Source organism: Malaya genurostris, chromosome 3, assembly GCF_030247185.1.
Source record: "Malaya genurostris strain Urasoe2022 chromosome 3, Malgen_1.1, whole genome shotgun sequence".
NCBI lineage: Eukaryota > Metazoa > Arthropoda > Insecta > Diptera > Culicidae > Malaya > Malaya genurostris.
This window is the reverse complement of record NC_080572.1, coordinates 58,227,368-58,248,504: the sequence shown is the minus strand read 5'-3', so window position 1 is coordinate 58,248,504 and position 21,137 is coordinate 58,227,368. Positions and strand designations below refer to the sequence as shown.

The 21,137-nt window shown below is 36.5% G+C and overlaps 1 protein-coding gene across 5 annotated transcripts in view; it reads right to left on the bottom strand.

Moving 5' to 3' along the window:
- Positions 1-20,852, bottom strand: part of LOC131435733 (synaptotagmin-5) — a 37,778-nt gene extending 16,926 nt beyond the window's left edge. The window contains exons 1-3 of one of the 5 annotated variants that reach the window (XM_058603902.1): positions 20,136-20,852; positions 19,896-19,992; positions 19,520-19,601 (exon numbers count right to left, since the gene is read on the bottom strand). Coding sequence is in view for 1 of the 5 variants with exons in the window: in XM_058603899.1 (XP_058459882.1) it covers positions 19,175-19,206 (32 nt within the window). In the remaining 4 variants the exon portion in view is untranslated. Of the gene's footprint in view, positions 1-19,174; positions 19,223-19,374; positions 19,395-19,519; positions 19,602-19,895; positions 19,993-20,135 lie in introns of those variants that run through there. The other 4 variants (XM_058603901.1, XM_058603900.1, XM_058603903.1 and 1 more) reach the window with 4 other exon arrangements.
- Positions 20,853-21,137: the final 285 nt, after the last annotated feature.

Below are 21,137 nucleotides of genomic sequence, written 5' to 3'. Positions count from 1 at the left end.
GAACGGGAAAACGCAATCACATATATCGAAAAAAATTTGTAATTTCTGGTAAGTTGAAATAGCAATTTGTATTACTCGAGATCGAAGAGCATAAAATCTAAATTTTGTCCACTGAACATTTTCTAGAACCATCTTCTAGTAAATTTTGGTTTTATCAAGGTGAAAATTCACCAATTCGGTCAGCTGAAACGTTCGCCCATCTTTAATTTTTTAGGGTTTCATAAAACTCACAAGCTTCGAAAATTTGCAAAGAACTTTTTTTATTCGAACAAATGATTCACAAATGTGGAATGATGTTTTTTGAAATTCGCACGAAATCCGCGCCATGGCATCAAAATCTTAGCAGAAACCGCGCTAAATCCGCGAAAATCGCGAAATTCGCGAAAACCGCGAAATTCGCGCGACCGTAACAACCCTGGAAGTAGTTTAAAATGTAAGTAGTCTCATCTGCACCTTTTGATGATGAGCAAGTTGGAATTTTGTTAAAAAAAATCATGAAAAATGGCTCTATTTCATTAAATTGAAATGATAGCAGCATAGTATGTTTGAGAAAGTTGTGTTGTTTTTAATGAAAAAAAAACTTTGTTGAACTCGAAAAACTCATATGAATTGAAAACATATGTGTTTTCGTACAAAAACTGCTTTTAGGACACCCTTTTCAGAAAATACATTATGGTTCCTTCAGCAAATTTGTTTGAAAAAAACTTTCTGCACAACTTTGTCGAAGTAACTTAGCTCCTATGTTGGCCCTGAGCAAAAATAATATTCTCATCTCAATTTAAGGGAGATTTATCACATCAACAAAGTTTGCAAAAAATGGCGTCTATCATTCTGAGCAACGTTGCTAAAAATACTGTACCTCAAAACCACGTTTCTATGAGTTATCAATTGAGAGCGTGAAATTGCGCTTTTGAACCACTGTGTGTTGCTGAGAAATCGACGGGAGTTCCTGTTTTGGAGATTTCTTCACTATTAGTACTAGTAGTTTCAAAGTAGTTTTATATATTCACTAACTAAGAAAATCTGTCAACTAGATCAATTTAGCAGTAAGTTCTATAACAATGTGCACCTCGTGTCGCCATCACTTGTGAAAAAATACTCATGAAATTGAAAATTTTCACTAATCGCACTGTAATACCGGAAGTCGGATCTGGATGAATTTTTCGGGGAGTTTTTAAAGAATTTTAAGATCTTTTATTTGCTTATCAGTTTGTGAAAATCGATTAAAAAATTTCCGAGAAAATTGAATGCGCATTTTTTCATAAATTTTCACATATTTTCCTGTAATTTCTGAACCGGAAATCGGATCCAAATAAAACTCAGGAAAATAGTATGAGGTCTTCACACATAACACACGCACACACACACACACACACACACACACACACACACACACACACACACACACACACACACACACACACACACACACACACACACACACACACACACACACACACACACACACACACACACACACACACACACACACACACACACACACACACACACACACACACACACACACACACACACACACACACACACACACACACACACACACACACACACACACACACACACACACACACACACACACACACACACACACACACACACACACACACACACACACACACACACACACACACACACACACACACACACACACACACACACACACACACACACACACACACACGGTCCTTCGGGCCTCGGTTTTCACAGCAATTGCATAGCCTTTCTATATGAGAAAGGTAAAAATGAAAAGTTTACATGAGTAATTCCATTCAATTCTTCAGAAGTTTTTCATACTAAATCAGATTCTACTTCTTTTTCAAATCACAGAGCAAATATTACAGGAGGTACTGTGTATTCTTGTATATTTTTACATAAGAAAAAATTTTGCTTGTAATGCTTTTGAAGTATTTTCGAATTCTTTACGATTTTCCATAGATTTTTTCTCGTTATGCAGCGATTCGTGTTTTTTTAGATTGGAAAGGCTACTTCTACCGCGAATTTGATTGTATAGAGCTGTTCGGCTGAAATCTAAACGTCGACAAGATGGTCAAAATTTACGATTGTAGGGAACTTCTGAAATCGAACGAAAAGATGTTCAAGAGAAACCATGACAATTGGGTGCTTCAAGAGAATAATGACCTCGAACACCTGAGTTACCCGGCGAAAATATGTGACGAGGGAAATAACTTCACGACAATGGACTAGCAAGGGCAATATTCAGACGCCAACATGATTAAATATATAAGAAGGATTACGAGGTCCCAACTCACGAAAAAGCCATTGCACGACTCAAAGCAGTTGCAACTCCAGAATTGGAGTTTATATATTTTATTAAAACTATATCCCCAGTCAAAAACATCAAAAGTTATTCATTAGTCGAATCATTCTATTGATTGTGCCAAATTACCTATTTGTTAAAATAGGAAACGAATTAAATTGCATTCATGTTATCAGGAACACTTTTGTCGGTATTTTTTCTCTAACTGACAAAATCACTTCTTGATTTTATCCGGTATTTGAGTTGCTAATTAGTGAATCAACATGGTGAAATTGGATGGAATGATCGAACTATCAATAAATACGATAACCCCAGGCACAAACGCATTGCTACATTGGAAAAATCACGTGTTCACAATTATTTTTTTCTGAAGTAAACTAAAAATAAGCCTCCTGGTGAACTGCCATTGAAAGATACAACACGAAATGTTACAACACACGCATCCAAATGTATTGAACCACTGTATTTCTGTCAGTATCAGATAATCACATTTCCGCTATCATTTGCTGTTATTCGATTTCGACCCGAACAATACAGATTACACCGGTTGCAAGATGATACGTGAGCAGCCAACGGCAGACTAGACATGCTCAAACATGTGACTTCTACACAGGCACCATGCTGTTACCAATAAAGAGATGAATTTCTTCTTTTTGTGCTCAATAATCTTCGTTGCCTACACATGACATGTGATTCAATATTTGCAACGTAATCGTAATAATTTAATCAAAATCGAAACATAAATTAGGAATACGGCGAAGGTGACCTCAACTTACATCAACTTCGAAGTGTTTATTCAGGCAATAATAGCATTCTTTCTGTTTCAAAAGCACAGGAAAAAGAATGAAATTCACGCGACATGTAAATCAGTAGTAGTATGAAATAGACATTAGTTGAATCAAAAATGTTATTGTAAGTCATCATAAATGAAAAGTTGAATTGGAATGCATAGATTATAATAAATGCTTATAAAAATATTTTGGAAAATAAATATATATAATTGTACTCAATTTCTTACTCCAAATATTTGTATGGAAAGTGATGTAAATTTACCAAATATTTTTATCTTGCAAAAAAGTCGAAAAAATTAAAATGTTATATTTTTACTTCATCAACAATCATTTGCATCTTTCCGTATACTACACTGATGTCAATGATTGTGTTTTTGCACATTAAAAAAGTAAAAAAATTTTGCGATACTTTTTAATCGAGTTTCCGAAGTTTTTTTATTTTTAGGGTGCTAAACACGAATATAATGGCCTTATCTCTGTATGTGTACACATTATGTATGTATTTGTCATAGTTTCTAAGAAAGTGACATGGGGTAAACTGGCACACCAACAATTATTTTCGCATCTCTTGATTATTTCGTGAACCTCATGGATGTTAATAGGGGAGGTAATAAGAGATCTTGATTTTCAAAAGTATTCTTCTTAATCCACCTAGTGAAGCTATTATTACAGCTTTCTGCTGTCATTTAAGTGCACAGATAAAAATATTTTTTTTAAATTTACATCTTTTTCCAAACAATTTTGTTGAAATCCGTTCAGCCATCTGTGAGGAAAACCGTTAATCTTTCGAGTACAGTCCTTATGAAATTTATTTATTATTTATTTCTGTGTAAATTTAAACTCGTTTCGATGACATGAAAAATACATAATTAACTCAATAATGACGAAGACGGTTTTCTAAATTTGAAACGTAAGTCTCAAACAGAATTAGAATAATTTAACATTTGAATTAAAGTTTGATGAATTTCTTCATTATTAAGGTTGTGCGAATCAGAAAATTAAACCCTGCTACCGGTTTTTGGATCCTAGCTTCGAACATAGGATCAAAAACTCAGAATGACAAAGCTTGAATTTCAGAAAGTTAAATAGCAAAATAACTATTGAATTTCGTTGAGGTTGGTTTTGAAAAATATGGTATTCATGATTCATCGACATGTGTTGACGATTTTAATTAGGTTACGCGTTGAATCAGAAACATACTACGACATAAAAGTTTCCTGTTCCCTTTTCTTAAATTTTCAAGCCAAAACGTGTGACAGATAGAACATTGACGAATATATTTTTACAATTACGGGCAAAGGTAGCATAATGATCGAAGAATGTTTTGTTGCTTATTTATAGCATGTAGAATGTCTTCGCAATATAAAAGAAAGACTGGTATAAAGTGAAATCTGTGTTCACACGAAAATTGAGAGGCTGCCATAAAATGTGTAGGACAGTAGTCCTTTTTCAATTTTTTTCTCAATTTTTGATCCAACATTCTGTGAAAATAGTTGATAAATAACAAAAATACATTCACAGCAATAACGAGTACTTCTTTCTTGTTTCACACACTTTAAATTAATTCAAGGGTGATGTTTCAGTTCGTGCTCGCATCTCATCCGACACAGTCGAAAGTTTCTTACGGTCATGCAGTGAACAATATTTTTCATTTATTTATTCGTCAAACAAATGTAGACTACAGACAAAAATAAAAGTTACAATGGTTTCTTATATGCTATACATTATTTCTACGATTTGGTTTTGTTCTTTTATTTGTTTCCTAGACATAGTTAGATCGATTTTTTGGCAGTTTTTGTTATAAAAGCGCATCATTTGATTAACAGGATTATTTTTGGCATAATTGGATTCATATGTTTTTCCAAGAATATTTGACGACTTCTGAGATGACGACAAGGAGCATAAAATTTTAGTTGTGAAAGCAATGATTCAGATTGTACTCGTTGAGAAATAATGTCGTTTATAAAATAAAGCATTGTAGCTTTGCGGCGTTCTTCGAGTGTATGTAAGTTTATTTACAACGCGCTTCATATTATGGAAGAGGAAATGTAGTCCACTTTAGTCTACGAAGCGCATACAGTAGAAATTGTTTTTGGACAGATTCGATGCGTTCTACGTGTACGGAGGTACATGGGTTCCATACTATGCTGCAATATTCCAAAATTGACCTGACGTAAGTTGTATATAATAATTTTATTGTGTAAGGGTCCTGAAAATTATGACTGAAACGTTTAATGAAGCCTAAAGACTATCCCAGAAAGTATGGACGCAACCAAATCCGGGACCACAATATTATACGGTGCGAGAAGGGAGAGTGTTAAACCAGTCCGAGACATCGATTGAAGTCGAAAAATTTGGCAAGAAAGCTATGGTCCACAAGCAATTTGTAGCTGCGGTAAGATTCCGAAACCCTTTATCACCACTGCTTCAAAGAACAGAAATATACATCAAAGAATGTTTACAAAAACGACTTCTACCCATGATTCGAAGCCACAAGGATCCTGTTGTCTTCTGGCCAGATATTGTTTCTTGCCACTACTCGAAATCAACGGTAGAATGGTATACTACCAAAAATGTCACTTTCGTCCCAAAAGACATGCATCCACCAAATTGCCCACAACTTCGACCAATTAAGGAATTTTGGGCATTAACGAAGGCACATCTCAGGAAACATGTCTCGGTAGCCGAAATCATTCAACAGTTCAAAATAGTTTGGAAAAAAGTGTCAAAACCTGTCACCAAGAAGTCTGTACGGAATTTAATGAGGAATGTTCGCAGGAAGGTGCGCCAGCTAGTCTACAATGGCTAAGTAGCAAATGTTGAGAATAATATTCTGTTGTTGTAGTCTAATATTATCAGTATATCGAATAAAATTTGAATATCTAACACTTGTGAATTATTTACAGCGAAATCAAAGCGCGTTCATACTGTCTGGGACAGTCTTTAGCATACTATTTGCTTTATTGACAATTGTATTGTCAATGCTCCACGAAAGTAAGTCTTGAGTCTAAAATTACGCCTAGGTCTCTAATAATTTTGCATTTTTCTACAGGTTGGTTTCCTAAATTTATATTAATAGAAGGAGACATGATTTTTCTACTAAACGTTACTGAACTACATTTCTTAACGTTTAGTTGGAGTAAGCTTTAATTGCACCAAATGTTGAATACGTTAATTTCATATTGGAATACTTCAGCATCTACAGCATTTTTTATTTCCATAAAGAGCTTCATGTCGTCTGCATATGCAAGTACTTTCAGATGTTTGAGTAAGAAGGAAATGTCGTTTACGTACAAGATAAAAAGAAGAGGGCCTAAATGTGAACCTTGGGGAAAATCTGAAGTGATATTTATTGATTTGGAGTATGTGTTTTGATAGCGTACAATTTGTTTTTGTTCATTGCCATATTCTTTAATTTTGAATAGTAATAATGGTATGTCAATTCTGTCGAAAGCTTTGCTGAAGTCAGTATAGAGAGTTTCTACATAATTTCCATTGTCCATAGCTTCCAAAGTGAATGTAATGAATTCCAAGAGATTTGTTGACGTAGATCAACCTTTGAAAAAGCCATGTTGTTTTGGAGTTATGTAATTTTTTACTTGTTGACATATTTTTCCATTGATAATTTTTTCAAACAATTTTGGAATGCACGATATAATGGCAATTCCTCGATATTTACGTATGTCTGACTAGAGTGTACGAAATGGGCAAATGCGATTTAACAAAGCCTGAAACTTGGCCTACAAGACCAAATTCAATTTGTATTAATTTCAAGCGCTGCAAAGTTAGACTAGCAGCAAGCGAAATTCAAATCTTGCTTAAGGAACAAATGCATCTAAACGCTAATGATGCAAGTTAAATTCAATTCAACAAGGCGAAGAGAGAGAGATGCAATTGCATTTGCTTTGGTTACCAACGAGGTGCACAGTGTTGATCATGATAATGTTAAATATAAAATCCCTGTGTACTTGGTGGACAATGCCATAGAAGTACACGTGCATGACCTTCCCCCGCAGACCAGCGATCAGTTCGTTCGGGAAAGTATGTCGCAGTACGGTGAAGTTCTTTCCATCGAAAGGGAAGTATGCCGGAATTTTTTTCCCCGGTATTCGGAATGGCGTGCGAGTGGTACGTATGCAACTACGTAAAGCAATTCCATCTTACATCATTTGGGATCAAGATGGGATACATCCGTGTAAAACGCTAATTACGTATGAAAATCAACTGGTTACATGTCAGTTTTGTGAACAACCTGCACACTACGGCAAACCTTGCACTGAAACTGCGAAATAGACATCTTCAAACAAAAACAAGGACAACCGCTCAACAACGGAAACAAGTGAATGCAGTGCTCCTGTTTAAAAAACACCTTCACCATCAAACCAACTATCAACTGTAATCAATGTACAAAGCGCATCTACAGTAACTAACAATGAAACCAAGACTGCGATCAACAATGAAAACAAGGAAACGGAAACCACTCACAACTCCAACGGTGTAGCAATGGATGATATGAGCCACGGACAAAGTGACCTCCAATCTTCGCTAGAAGGAAATGGAAGCTCCTCTTCCCCTAGAAGAAGGGTGACAACGAGATCCAACAATAAAAAAAAATAATATTGCGTAACAAAAACATGGGTCAATCGGCCACGTAAAGTTTTTATATATTCAAATTGGCCTGATTAAAAATTGTTATACAAAAAAAATGATGTTTGTAGTATTCTTTTTATATTTACGGTTCGTTACTACCTGTTAATTTTATCTTCATTTAAAAAAAAAGTACGGAATCTCTGCCCACTTCATCCTAATTCAATCTTCTGTGCTATAAATTTTAAATAAGTGAAATTCCTGCTAACTTTTCAATCTAGCCATCTGTGTATTGTAAACATGTATATACATATCAATAGCGATAGTGTAGCTTTTGTCATCTTATTATACCGAACAACAAACTGTTTCTTTCATTGTTCTGCTCATAACAATGATTTGCTTCTTGATATCATTATGTTCGCTTCATTTCCAAGAAGCAATATCATGCTATAGGAGGGACTTGAAATATATGCACAATCCCTGTGCTTTCCTCTTTTCATTTGAATCAATGTATCTGACATTCCTCGCTATAACCAAGAGTTCCAAATGAGTATAATAGATAAAGGATATTGGATGAGTTTCCTGGTTATACTGAAATCTATAGTAAACATTTGAGACTACTAAACGTTACTGGTCATCTCGTTTGCTTCAGGTTTAGATTTTGAATTTGACTTATGTGAAATAATCTAATCATATTTTAGCATAACTAGAATAAAGGCACAAGAATTAACGATAGCAGTGCATATTCTAAAACTACGATAACGTGTATACGTTCCAAACATGCATGCATATCAATTTGGCAGCGTCTATCTTCATTACTCACATTCACGTAATTTAAACTTTATCTTCCATGTCCCCAAACAATTTGTCGCTTGTTGCATTGTATTCACACGAATCCAGTGCTCAAACTAGTGCTCTGACTCACCAGTATATTCAGATACAGCTACTATCCCGTCAAGTTTCGAAAGTAATTTCAAGATGAAGTAATACAAACACCTCTACAAGAAAATCTTCATTACTTATCTTTTCTTTTTTATATTAAAACGAAGGAAATGACCAAGCAGGCTAACTATGATGGTAATAGCCATAATCGAAACTTGAAATCTTGTTAAAGTTAGTCCACTTTGAATACATTCTTCATGATTCGCGCGAAAGCGTAAGTAGTGTCACGACCTGCTTTTCACTTACTTACACTTCTGCCAGTATTGATGGTAAAGGATGATGGAGTCGAAAGCATTCGCTGAGCGGATGAATACCCCCTCCAAGTTTTTCATAATATACTCGCATTCATTCTATTATCAAACAGGCCATCATCATGGTAAACAATTAAAATCTGTCTATGGAAAAGTGTTTTAAAGCGCCCCTGCTGGTAAAAACGGCCGCTTCCTTTGTTGAGTATTCAATATATATCTACACAAAAGTTTTAACACTAACAATGGGCCGTATGAATAAAATGTAGTAAAGTCTGTTGTTTGTAGTATCTTCTCAAAAACAAAGTCCACAGAGTAAAACGCGTTTGATATGAATAAAAAAACAAGTTCGAACATGTAGCTAATGTTGCCTTCGAATTTGAGCATTTATTGCATGCCGTATCGAATTGGAGCCGGTAAAGCTGGAATAAGTATGCACAAAGCAAGAAACGTACTTACTGCTGCAAAAATACAACTTTATTCAATTTTGCTACTTCACTTTATCGGCAAACACACGAGTAGCAACCTCTGTAGCTACCTACCGAAAAATTGTAGTAAATACTACATGTTCGAACTTTGTTGTGTAGTAAAGTCTCTGCTTTTGACAGGAACGTGATCCACATGTAGCATTTACTACCGAAATTCAAGCATCCCCGGTAACCAATAAGCACATACTAATGCCGCATTATGACAGTAAATAATCGCTAATTGGCATTTGAATCGCACTTCAGACTGAATTAAGGCCGACTTTGGCAAAATATACGGCTATTCATAAATAATGCTTACTTGTGGCAGGTGTGCATTCTGAAAGCTGAATTCTGATTGATTTACAACAGATAAGCTTTCAAATTGCAAATATAGCGCTTTAAGCATTTTTGGTGCTCATAAAATGCTAATTTAATGTCATTATTAGTGCTTACTGGTTACCTGGGATGCTACGGTTTATTCATACGGCCCAATATCTTTTCCTAAGATCTTTCTGCTATGCAAGTTTGGCAGTTGCCGTTTGCAGAAATATATGAACAAACTGAAAATATCATTAGGCAGCTTTTCGATGTAAGCTTTTGCTTCGACTAAACAAGCCTTTTTATCGTATAAAACGTCTAATGGTCGGTTGTTACTTAGTAATTAACTTTTAGCAAATCTAATGGGCCGTATGAATAAAATGTAGTAAAGTCTGTTGTTTGTAGTATCTTCTCAAAAACAAAGTCTACAGAGTATACGCGGTTTGGTATGAATAAAAAACAAGTTCGAACATGTAGTTAATGCTACTTCCGAATTTAAGCATTTACAGCATACCGTATCGACACAGAGCCAGAAAAGCTGGCATAAGTATGCACAAAGCAAGAAACGTACTTACATCTGTAAAAATGCCACTTTTTTAATTTCTGTACTCCACTTTATCAGCAAACACACGAGTAGCAACTTCTAGAGCTACCTACCGAAAACTTGTAGTAAATACTACAGTTTGTAGCATGTTTTGACAGGAACATGATCCACACGTAGCATTTACTACCGAAATTGAAGCATGCTACGTTTTATTCATACGGCCCAATGTCTCTATTTACAGTATAAAAATCCAGAGAAACAAAGCCATTTCTTTGATATACGAACTTTCTCATGACAGTCACCCTACGGACATTTTTATTAAAAACCTTACGATAAAATAAAGTACTTAAGCATGCATTTATAGTTATATTTGAGTAATGTTGACAAACACAATTAACCATTGTCAGATACTCAGTTTAGCTTCCGTAGAAATAAAAGGACGAATGATTGCCTTTCATTACTTTCGTCTGACATTAATGGAGCATTTGATTCAATTTCCATTGATGTTCTTTCAGACAAGCGGTTGTAAATAATCGTTTGCACAACCTTCTGCCAGAGAAGTGCATGTATTTTTCACATGGTGCTTTGGCAGCATTCAGAATTAGCTACATGGGTTTCCCGCAAGGCTCATGCCTCAGTCCGCTCCTCTAGAATGCCACAGTCCACTCCTCTAGGTTTCAATTACTGGACCCAAAGTGGTTGATCTGCAAAAACCATTGCAAAATACCTTAGATAACTTGTCAGTTTGGGTTGTTCATCTGGGTATCGAATTCTCTGCGGAGGAAACAGAGCTGGTCATCCTTTCAAGTAAGCATGGTCCTGAGCAGCTCTAGCTTCATATGACGGGAATAATGATTGTGCAGGTTTTGACTTTCAAAAATACCTTGGGGTGTGGTTTGATTCCAAATGCACCCCGATCAGATGCACATAACAAAATCATAACACAAGTATATCAACAGTTGATATGTATAACAATATGTGTTACTTTGAGTTATTTACCAAATGAAAACAGTTGAAAGTTAAAACTTATGATAACAATATAATAACAAAATCAGCTATAGTGTTTTATTTTCATTTGCAAGACTCATGATAAAGTTCATTAATTGAAAAAAATGAGTTTTTCCGTTGCTTTATATCGAAATATAATGATCAGAATTTCAAAAAACTAACAGAAAAAATTAGACCACTAAATAAATTATTCATTTAATAAAAAAATCATTCAACAATTTTGAATTGAAACGATGCTAAAAGTTAGCTTAGTTAGTATTTCTGTGTCAAATTCGCTATCTAAATTATTACAACTATTGTTATAAATTTCTGCTTTCTGACCTCTGCAGTTATATCAAACTCAATAATAATTGGGTTACAAACGTTTCAAAATCTGTTACGATTTTGCTCCCGTTAGAGTCTTTTTTGTTATGATTTTTGTTATTTTAACAGCTTACCAGCCAAAAATATTTCAAAATCTGTAACAAAATATTTCTGAAATAAATTACCTTAGTTGTTATAATTCTGTTATTACCATCTGATCGGGACGTGGGGAGAACACATTAGGTATCTGATAACAAAATGCCAATAAAGAGTCAATTTTCTTCGAACAATAACAGGATCTTGGTGGGGTGCTCATCCGGAAGATCTAATAAAATTGTATCAGACAACGATACTTTCAGTGATGGAATATGGATGCGTTTGCTTTCGTTCCGCAGCAAACTCTCATATTATCAAACTTGAGCGAATTCAGTATCGTTATTTGCGAATTGCTTTAGGCTGCATGCATTCGACACATACAATGAGTCTTGAAGTTCTGGCGGGAGTTCTTCCATTGAAAGATCGTTTTTGAGAGCTTTCATCGAGACTGCTAATAAGATGTGAGGTACTGAATCCCCTGGTTATTAATAATTTCGAAAGGCTAGTCGAGCTTCAATCTCAAACAAGATTCATGACAGTTTATTTCAACCATATGTCACAGGAAATCAACCCTTCAAGATATATTCTTATCCGTGACAGCCTCCTAAATGTCCCTGACTCAATGTTATTTTTCGACACACCCATGTAGCGCGAAAAGCGTGGAATCCCGGAGCACCTACGCTCGATGGAAATCCCAAAAATATTTTCAATTATGTTCAGGCATATTGACTCTAAGAAAATGTTTTACACGGATGGATCACGAATTGTAGAGAGTACTGGGTTTGGTATATTCAACAATAATGTTTCAGTTTCATTTAGTTTTCAAGAACCTGCATCTGTTTACATAGCAGAGTTAGCAGCAGTTCATTATAGCTTGAGTGTAATCATCACATTATCTCCAAACCTTAATTTCTCTTCACAGATAGTCAAGGTACAATTGAAACCATTCGCTCAAACGCTGCTGAGAAAATTGAACCGTTTTTCTTGGGCAAAATAAAACAATTAGGTTTTGCACAACATAACATAACCTCACAAAAATGAACAGAATGAACTTTTTTTGACAGTCGCCGTGTATTTGTTTAAAGTTTAATAGTTCATCCGAGGTTCATCATTTGAATTTAAAAATTGCAAGTCGCCTCACACTAAACAGATTTATATCGCTCCTTGATACTGGAAACACATACAAGACAATCTTTTTAGTTCTTTTCACTGTGGAACACGTTTTTAACAAGCACTTTTTCGTTATTTTTCAATTTTCAATTTGCAGTCGCAAAACAAAACAAACACACGGCAGCTGTCAAAGATGAACTTGATTCATCGGCAACTCATTTATGTCGTCATCGTACAAAACCTAATACCTGAATGACAAGTTAAATAATAATTATCAAATTACTATAGTCTGGATCCCGGCTCATTACTCCATTCCAGGCAATGAAAGAGCCGATACTTTAGCCAAACGTGGTGCTGAGGGTAGAATTTATGAGAGCGAGTACTTTCAACGAATTCTATAGCGCGTCAGGCCAAAGATCACTTGCCAGCTGACAAGCTTCTTGGGATAAAGATGATCTGGGTCGGTGGATGCACTCAATTATTCCTAAAATATCGACAAATGCATGGTTCAGGGGACTGGAAGTGAGTAGAGATTTAATTCGTGTGATGTCCATACTCATGTCCAATTACTACACGTTAGATGCACATCTTCTTCGAATTGGACTTTCCGAGACTAATTATTGTGCTTGTGGTGAAGGTTGCCGCGATATTGATCATGTCGTTTGGACATACGTGGAGTATCGTGATGTCAGATCTCAACTAATAAATTCCTTGCGTACCCAAGGTAGACTATCCAATGTCCCGTTCGCGACATTCATGCTTGTCGTAACCTTCCTTACATGAAACTTCTTTATCATTTCATTAAGTCCATTGTAGTTCCAATTTAGATTTTATTTCATGTTAGAGTTTTTTCTCTTCCACGAGTTCAACCTACAGCCAGCTATATTATATTGAATAAAAGTGATGAACTGATACAAACAAACCTAAAATAGGTATAATATCATGTACAAAATAAATGTATTTTATTTAATGTCATTTATAATAGCAAATCGCTTGATGAAAACAGTGTTTAGATTAACTAATGAATACCAACATACTAATATGATATTCGAAATGTATTAGGTTTAAAGTACTATGTATCGTGAATGACACGGCGAAGAAAAACTTATGTATCAGGTGTACTACCCGACTCGAAAAAAGGAGTCCTCTTTTAACGCTATCCATGAAGCAATCCATTTTTCCAACTCTTCGAAGAATTGAAAATATTGATCTGCCATGGCCGTGTGCCATCGAACGGAATAGGTGGAAGTCAGAAGGAGCGACATCTGGGGAATACGGCGGGTGGGGCAAGACTTCCCATTTCAGCATTTCCAGGTACTTTTTGATCACTTTTGAATACTCTTGATATTGTGGCCGCTTTTCTTTTAGCGCGCGACTAAGGCGCATCAGTTGCGTTCGGTAGCGATCTCCTGTGATGGTTCCACCCGGTTTTAAGAGCTCGTAGTAAATCACACCGAGCTGATCCCACCGAATACAAATCATAACCTTGGCGCCGTGAATATTCGGTTTTGCTTCGACGAAGTAGCATGCCCGGGCTTTCCCCATGATTTTCTGCGTTTATGATTATCGTATCGAACCCACTTTTCAATACCAATACACGATTCGATGTAAAAACCCCTTACAATTTTGTGTTTGAAGCAGTTGCTCACATACAATAAGACAGCGCTCGAAGTCCCTCAGTTTCAACTCGTACGGCACCCAGTTTCCTTCTTTCTGAATCATGCCCAGGGCCATGAGACGTTTTGAAATGGCTTGCTGACTCACTCCCAATGATTGGGCCAGCTCTTCTTGGGTTTGGCACGAATCTTCATCAAGCAATGCTTCTAGTTGTTCATCTTTGAAGGTTTTTTCTCTTCCACCACCATGTTTGTCTTCGACATCGAAATCACCATTTTTAAAACGTTGAAACCACTCCCGATACGTTCTTTTACTCAGAGCAGCATCATCTTTTGTTCGGAGACTCCTAGAGTTACACAAAATTCAGCTTGAGATCGGAAAATGTTTGTGTGTAGACAACTTCTCAACTCAAAATCACAGTAAAACTTTGAAATCACCTTTAATATGAATAAAAAACGACTTTTCGTACTTTTGACAAAATTAGATTTGGTGGATATAAGTTTGATCATCTATAAAAATCATCGTTCATTCTTGTCAGTTTCTTTTCAAAAACCAATCAAACAAATCGTCAACCTCCAACGAACGACAGCAACTAGGTTAAAGCCGGGTATAAAAAAAAAACGATCTAAAAAAAATTGTCAACTTCTACCATTGCTTCCGCAGGACAATTTCAGTATCTGTCATTCATTTCAATTATCAACTCAAGTCGGTTAGATGAACTGGGAGCGCAGTCCAATCAATGTGCTATCCTTATGTATACAGAAAAAATACTTCCAGCTGGAGAATGGTCATGAACAAGAATTTTCCTGATAAATGGGTTCGCTATCTGGTGATTTCTAATTTTCTCTCGTCCAATCTTTCTTCTTCATTCCGATATAGAAATGAATGCCAACGTACTAATCATCAAGATAACCAACAGGGTGTGTTCGTGCAAGTCAAAAGAAAATTATGAAGTGATTCGACAGCATCTATCTACAGGATAGTATTCGTGCTCCGTTCCAATCGCTTGGATAAGAGCACCATTTATAACTAGACTAGTCTGCAATTCATTATTATGTGAGCACTATTGTTTAGGAAAAAATGAAAAATCTCCTTATGTACGACTCAATTATTTAGATTTTTTTGTTTTAATAATTAATAATTGTTCCCGGTTCCAACCGTAATGAATATGATAAATAAAACTATTACATGCACGAATCTGTTTTTGCGTTGTTTTTAAATGCACTTATCATAACAGGTCAGCAATAATCGAAGCAAGTGAACGATCACTGTGTTTTGCCGATGCTGCACATGTTTGGCAAGCGAAGCGAGTCTTAGGTATGCGATATTAAATTTTATCATATCGTCACTCCAGAAGTCTATCTCTTCTTTCAGCTAACAGGAAGAACCAATTAAAGAAAATTGTCACATGCAACATATTTATTTCGTATAAAAGACTACTGCGAATTAATAAAAGCAATCATTTGATTTTACTCAATGCTCCTAGCGAGACCGGGTAACACCGTAATCTAAGCCTTTGATAACTGCCAATAATCAGGTGGTTAATCCGACAAATACCACAGAAGTTCCTTTAAACAATTCTGTTGCTCGCTTCATTCCAAAAGCGTGAGGTCTTCGATGTTACTCTCCCGTATGTCTTGTTTCGACAATCGTTGTACAGAAAATAGGGGGGAATTGAATGTTAATCTTTTATACCGATACAGTTGAACAGCAGCAGATATTTTGTTCTCTTTCTCAGAACGCGTTCTGATTGGCTGATGATGATATGGGTCAAATCAGACAGGTTTTTTAATAGTGTACTATTGGAACATTTCAATGTTGTGGCAATACATGTTTAAGTTGAAAAAATTCGAATTTACAGGTAGTTAGCTTTCAGAATTATGACTGAAAATCGAGAAAGGCAAATACGCGTCATTAATTTTTCCTTTTTGACACTCGTTGATACGAAGCATTTAATTTTGAATTATTTGTGATTATGCCATACAGCCAAAAATGTTATCATAAATTGCTGATATTTTTTTCCGATGGCATGTAGCAATAAATATGTTGATAGGTTAGATACAACAAGAGAAATTTACGATCAAAAACTTTTCACTCTGCCAGAGGACAAATTTTGAAAAGTCGCCCCTCGGTAAAGTAAGTCATATTTACGACAATAATAGAAGAATGAAGCTTAACTATAATGGATTCGATGGAAAGAACGACGAGATATTTGAAGAGCAGCCACATGTTGTTTACCCGAACGTGCGAGACTCTGTTTGATCATTACTTCCGGGACTCCTGAAATCGGAGATCTGAAACTGTGAGTTTGTTTGGATATCATCCAATGATAACTTTAAATTAAAATTTAGACCTGTTTTAAAGCATTCGCATCTTGTCACTTATGTCACATAAATTTTTGTCTCTTAGTACTCTGTAAGTCCTAAACCAGAATTTGGATTCGGAGAAATTTCAATAGCATCCAAGAAGACTGGAAAATATTTATTTAGAATCTATGTTTAGAAACAAACATTCAAAAGGGTGTATTTATAGATTCGGATGACTTTTTACTTTCGTGATAAGACCGATTTTTTCATTATTTGAAAATATATACGCAATCAACGTGATATTAACAACAATCCTTCAACATTTCACTTTCAATGTCAATAAAGTGAATAAATACGTAGTCCTACGTCAAAAATCTGTTTCAATCCACCTAGTGGTGTCACTGTGCCTTTTTAATAACCGTTTCACCAGATTAATAATGTTTCACTAGACTTCGCTACCTATTCATAGCGTACAGGAATCATTGCACGGCTAGTACTTATGATCCTACTGACACTAAGAATCCTTCCAGGTCGGGACTCGAACATACGACAACTGACTTGTAAGACCAGCGCCCTATGCATTGAACCGCCCAACCCGGACAAAATAAACACAGCATGAACAGCAAAATAAACACAAAACATAAATTGACATGCCAAAGGATGTAATACCAAATACAAATAATGATACCCCTAGGTACTATACGAACGGTTTCAATTTTTTTCGGTTCACCAAGTAAACTTGTTGGTCTAGTTTAAAAAATGGTGAAAAAAAAATTATCTGGCAACGCAACATCGAAATTGCTACAAAACAATGTTCTTCCAACTGAGCTAGTAATAAAGACTGTCCCAGAAAGTATGGACGGAACCAAAAACCACTGCCATTTCGCAATGGTTCAGAATCTGTCAATTTTTATAGCTGCGTCCTGTTGTTTACACTCTTCTCTAACCACTTGGTCAGTTGTTTATTCGTTTTCATTAGTTTGTTTCGAAATGCGTGGACTTTCAGAAGAACAACGTCGAGAAATTGTATACAAACGGTGCACATAACGCGAACTGTCACTGAGAAAGATAGCAAAAATGGAAGCAGTGAGTGAAAAAGCCGTGCGAAATGCAATCAGGAAGTTCGGTGAGGATAACACCTTTGAGGATAAACCGAAAACGGGTCGAAAAAAAGGTCCTGCTAACACTCAGTTGGATAAACGTATACTAAAGGCGTTCGAGCAAAAGAAGGAGGTTTCAGTTCGGGATGTGGCCAAAAAAGTAGGCACTTCTAAGTCAAATGTTCTTCGTACTAAAGAACGTTTGAATCTTCGAACCTATCAAAAGCAGAAACAACCAAAACGTAGTCCGAAACAAGAAGCATCGATCATGTCGAGGGTTCGAAAGCTGTACAATACGATCCTTGCTGGTAATTTGACTGCATAATCATGGAAACCTACGTGAAACTCGATTACAAATCCTCGCCGGGACCACAATATCATACGGTGCGAGAAGGGCAAGTGCTAAATCAGTCCGAGACATCGATTGAAGTCGAAAAATTTGGTAAGAAAGCTATGGTCTGGCAAGCAATTTGTAGCTGCGGTAAGATTTCGAAACCCTTCATCACCACTGCTTCAATGAACAGCGAAATATACATCAAGGAATGTTTACAAAAACGACTTCTACCCATGATTCGAAGCCACAAGGATCCTGTTGTCTTCTGGCTAGATCTTGCTTGTTGCCACTACTTGAAATCAACGGTAGAATGGTATACTACTAAAAATGTCACTTTCGTCCCAAAAGACATGAATCCACCAAATCCCCCACAACTTCGACCAATTGAGGAATTTTGGGCATTAACGAAGGCACATCTTAGGAAACATGTCTCGGCAGCCGAAACCATTCAACAGTTCGAAAAAGATTGGAAAAATGTGTCAAAACTTGTCGCAAAGAAGTCTGTACGGAATTTAATGAGGAACGTTCGCAAGAAGGTGCGCCAGCTAGTCTACAATGGTTAAGTAGCAAATGTTGAGAATAATATTCTGTTGTTGTAGTCTAATGTTATCAGTATATCGAATAAAATTTGAATATCTAACACTTTTGAATTATTTACAGCGAAATCAAAGTGCGTGCATACTTTCTGGGACAGTCTTTAATGCACTCACTAATGCCTTTACGTTCACTGGACTACCAACGATAGCCTCGCGATGTCGTAAACACCAATCCAACGTAGAACAAATGAAATTTTTTTCCTTTTCACCAGTTCCATAGGTACATTTCACCAACATATGTGAAAGGTAGGGAAAACGCCACCCACAGGGGGCAATGCCAACATCCTTCGCACTTAGACAAATAATCAACCCAAACAACCCAAGAATTTCTGTAGAACTGAAACTTAGAGCTTAGTCATTGATAGGATTCATTTCTGTTACCTAAAGCTAGTATATTTTGAGTGTTTTTGGCTCATAATTAAAAATAAAACATTTCTACGTCTCGGAAGCTAATTTCGTGGACTTCTGCATCCCTGGCAAGATTTAACTGTTGTTGAATCCAACTTACATGGTTAGTATTTCTTTGTAGTTCCGTGGCATCTGTTGAAGGATTCCTGTCTTAATCATGACCAACAAATAAATCAAACACCTTAGAAGACATACTACACAAAAAGTGTGGCGAGCTTACCCAAATAATGCACGTATTAACAAACACTGAATTATTATCATCAAGATTATTTAGAGAAACACTTAAGGTTGCGAACTTACCCCCACTTCCCCGGCGTGCTTATCTCACCGGAAATGATGAATTCTAGACTAATTCGATTTTTTAGCAAAAAAATGAAGCAAAATGAAAACTCGGATTTTTTAAAATTCCATTCAAACAAATGTATTTTACTTTTACGCAACCCACCTGGGTTTGATCCCGAACCACACACATAGGGCCAGAAAGATTTTCGGGTCCGAAGGGGTGAATGACCTTCAAGTTAAAGCCTCTATAATTGAAACAAAAAAATGTATTTCAATTCCCAGATTAACGTGTCAAAAGGTGCAACAAACTTATCTCTATTATTGAGCTTTCGATAATATTTTCTAGCACTATATCGTCTACGAAAAACACGTATTCCCCTTGCACAGACAAAAACGCGTGGGTTAAAATCGGAAAGTGATAACGTTTCGATGAGCATCCAATCCACCGGATTAGATGTCGAACGAAACGTTATCATGTTCCTTCCTCTTCGCCGGGTCGCTCAAAAGCTGCCAGAGGTTTTCCAACGTTCGTTTGTTACCTTTTACTATGTGTAATACGATCACAGCCTAACCATGGTGATGTTCAAAAGGCGTTATTCACGCGCAAATGCATTACAATATGGAGTAACCGAAGCACTAAAATTTATGCAAATTAAATTTTTTTTTCTCGAACGAAAAAGCGGAAAAACACAAAACTGCGTTGCGAATCACTAACGTCCGTCTTGATTATCTGATGGGGCGCAAAATAAAAGGATTCGATCATTAAGCTAGTCACTCACCCTGCAGCACACTTGTGTCTTTATAAACAATTCTACGCAAATTTCCAAAATTAATGCTTTCTTATTTGAATGTTCGTTCCGTTTGCCAAGCTGTGATTAGTCCATATGGGCAAAAGTAATAAGATTTGTCAAGAAAAGCTTAATCTTATCAGCACTGTTCCGTGAAACTTTCTTTTTATGGATCGGCGTTTACATTCACTAAATGAAGCCCATTTATGCTGAACAAACAATGAACAGGAAGAAAACAGCTGTTTATGGAACAGAAATCACTTCACACTGCGTTGTGTTAACAATACACTTATGTAACCACTAGCATTCGATAAATTTCGCGACGAAGATCGTCAAAATGAACACACAGGACGCACTACTTCTCAGCTTGAAACTTAGCGTCACAGGAGAAAAACTGAGATCGACCGCATTCTTTGATTTACGGATCAGATAAATGTTTACAATTCTACACCCGACGACACGATTGAATACTTGAGCCACTGCTGCTGGATAATCGCTTCACGACAAGTGTCTTCCTCAGCTCGAAAACTGCCATCCAGTTACGAAGACGTCACGAATCAAATTACCCCAACCCCGCAATTGCATTAGTTTGCCGGAAGGGTGTTGAAGCTGAAAAATGCGCGGGTGGTAAGGATACTCGTTGCAACTTTTTCCTGCGAAAAGCAAGCTTTTGGAGAGCACTTTTTCGATACACGTGCTACCCGTACAAACGGCTCCGTATGTACTGAACAACACCATCGGAGCAGAATTTGGCTAAAGCTTCGGGCTGTGCCAAAGATGCTCCGTTTCGTCCGGAGCATAAACATGGAGCCGATGATAGCCCGAAGCGTGCCGAATATAACACGACAACGTGTCGGAAAACCGGCTGACTGCAGAATTTACCGTCACTCCGGGTAAGCAATACAGTGGAGGATGGGAGGATGTCTAGCTGAGAGGTGAAAATAATGAATGAAATTTTCCAGGACTCGGCTTGATAACAGTATGTATCTCGAA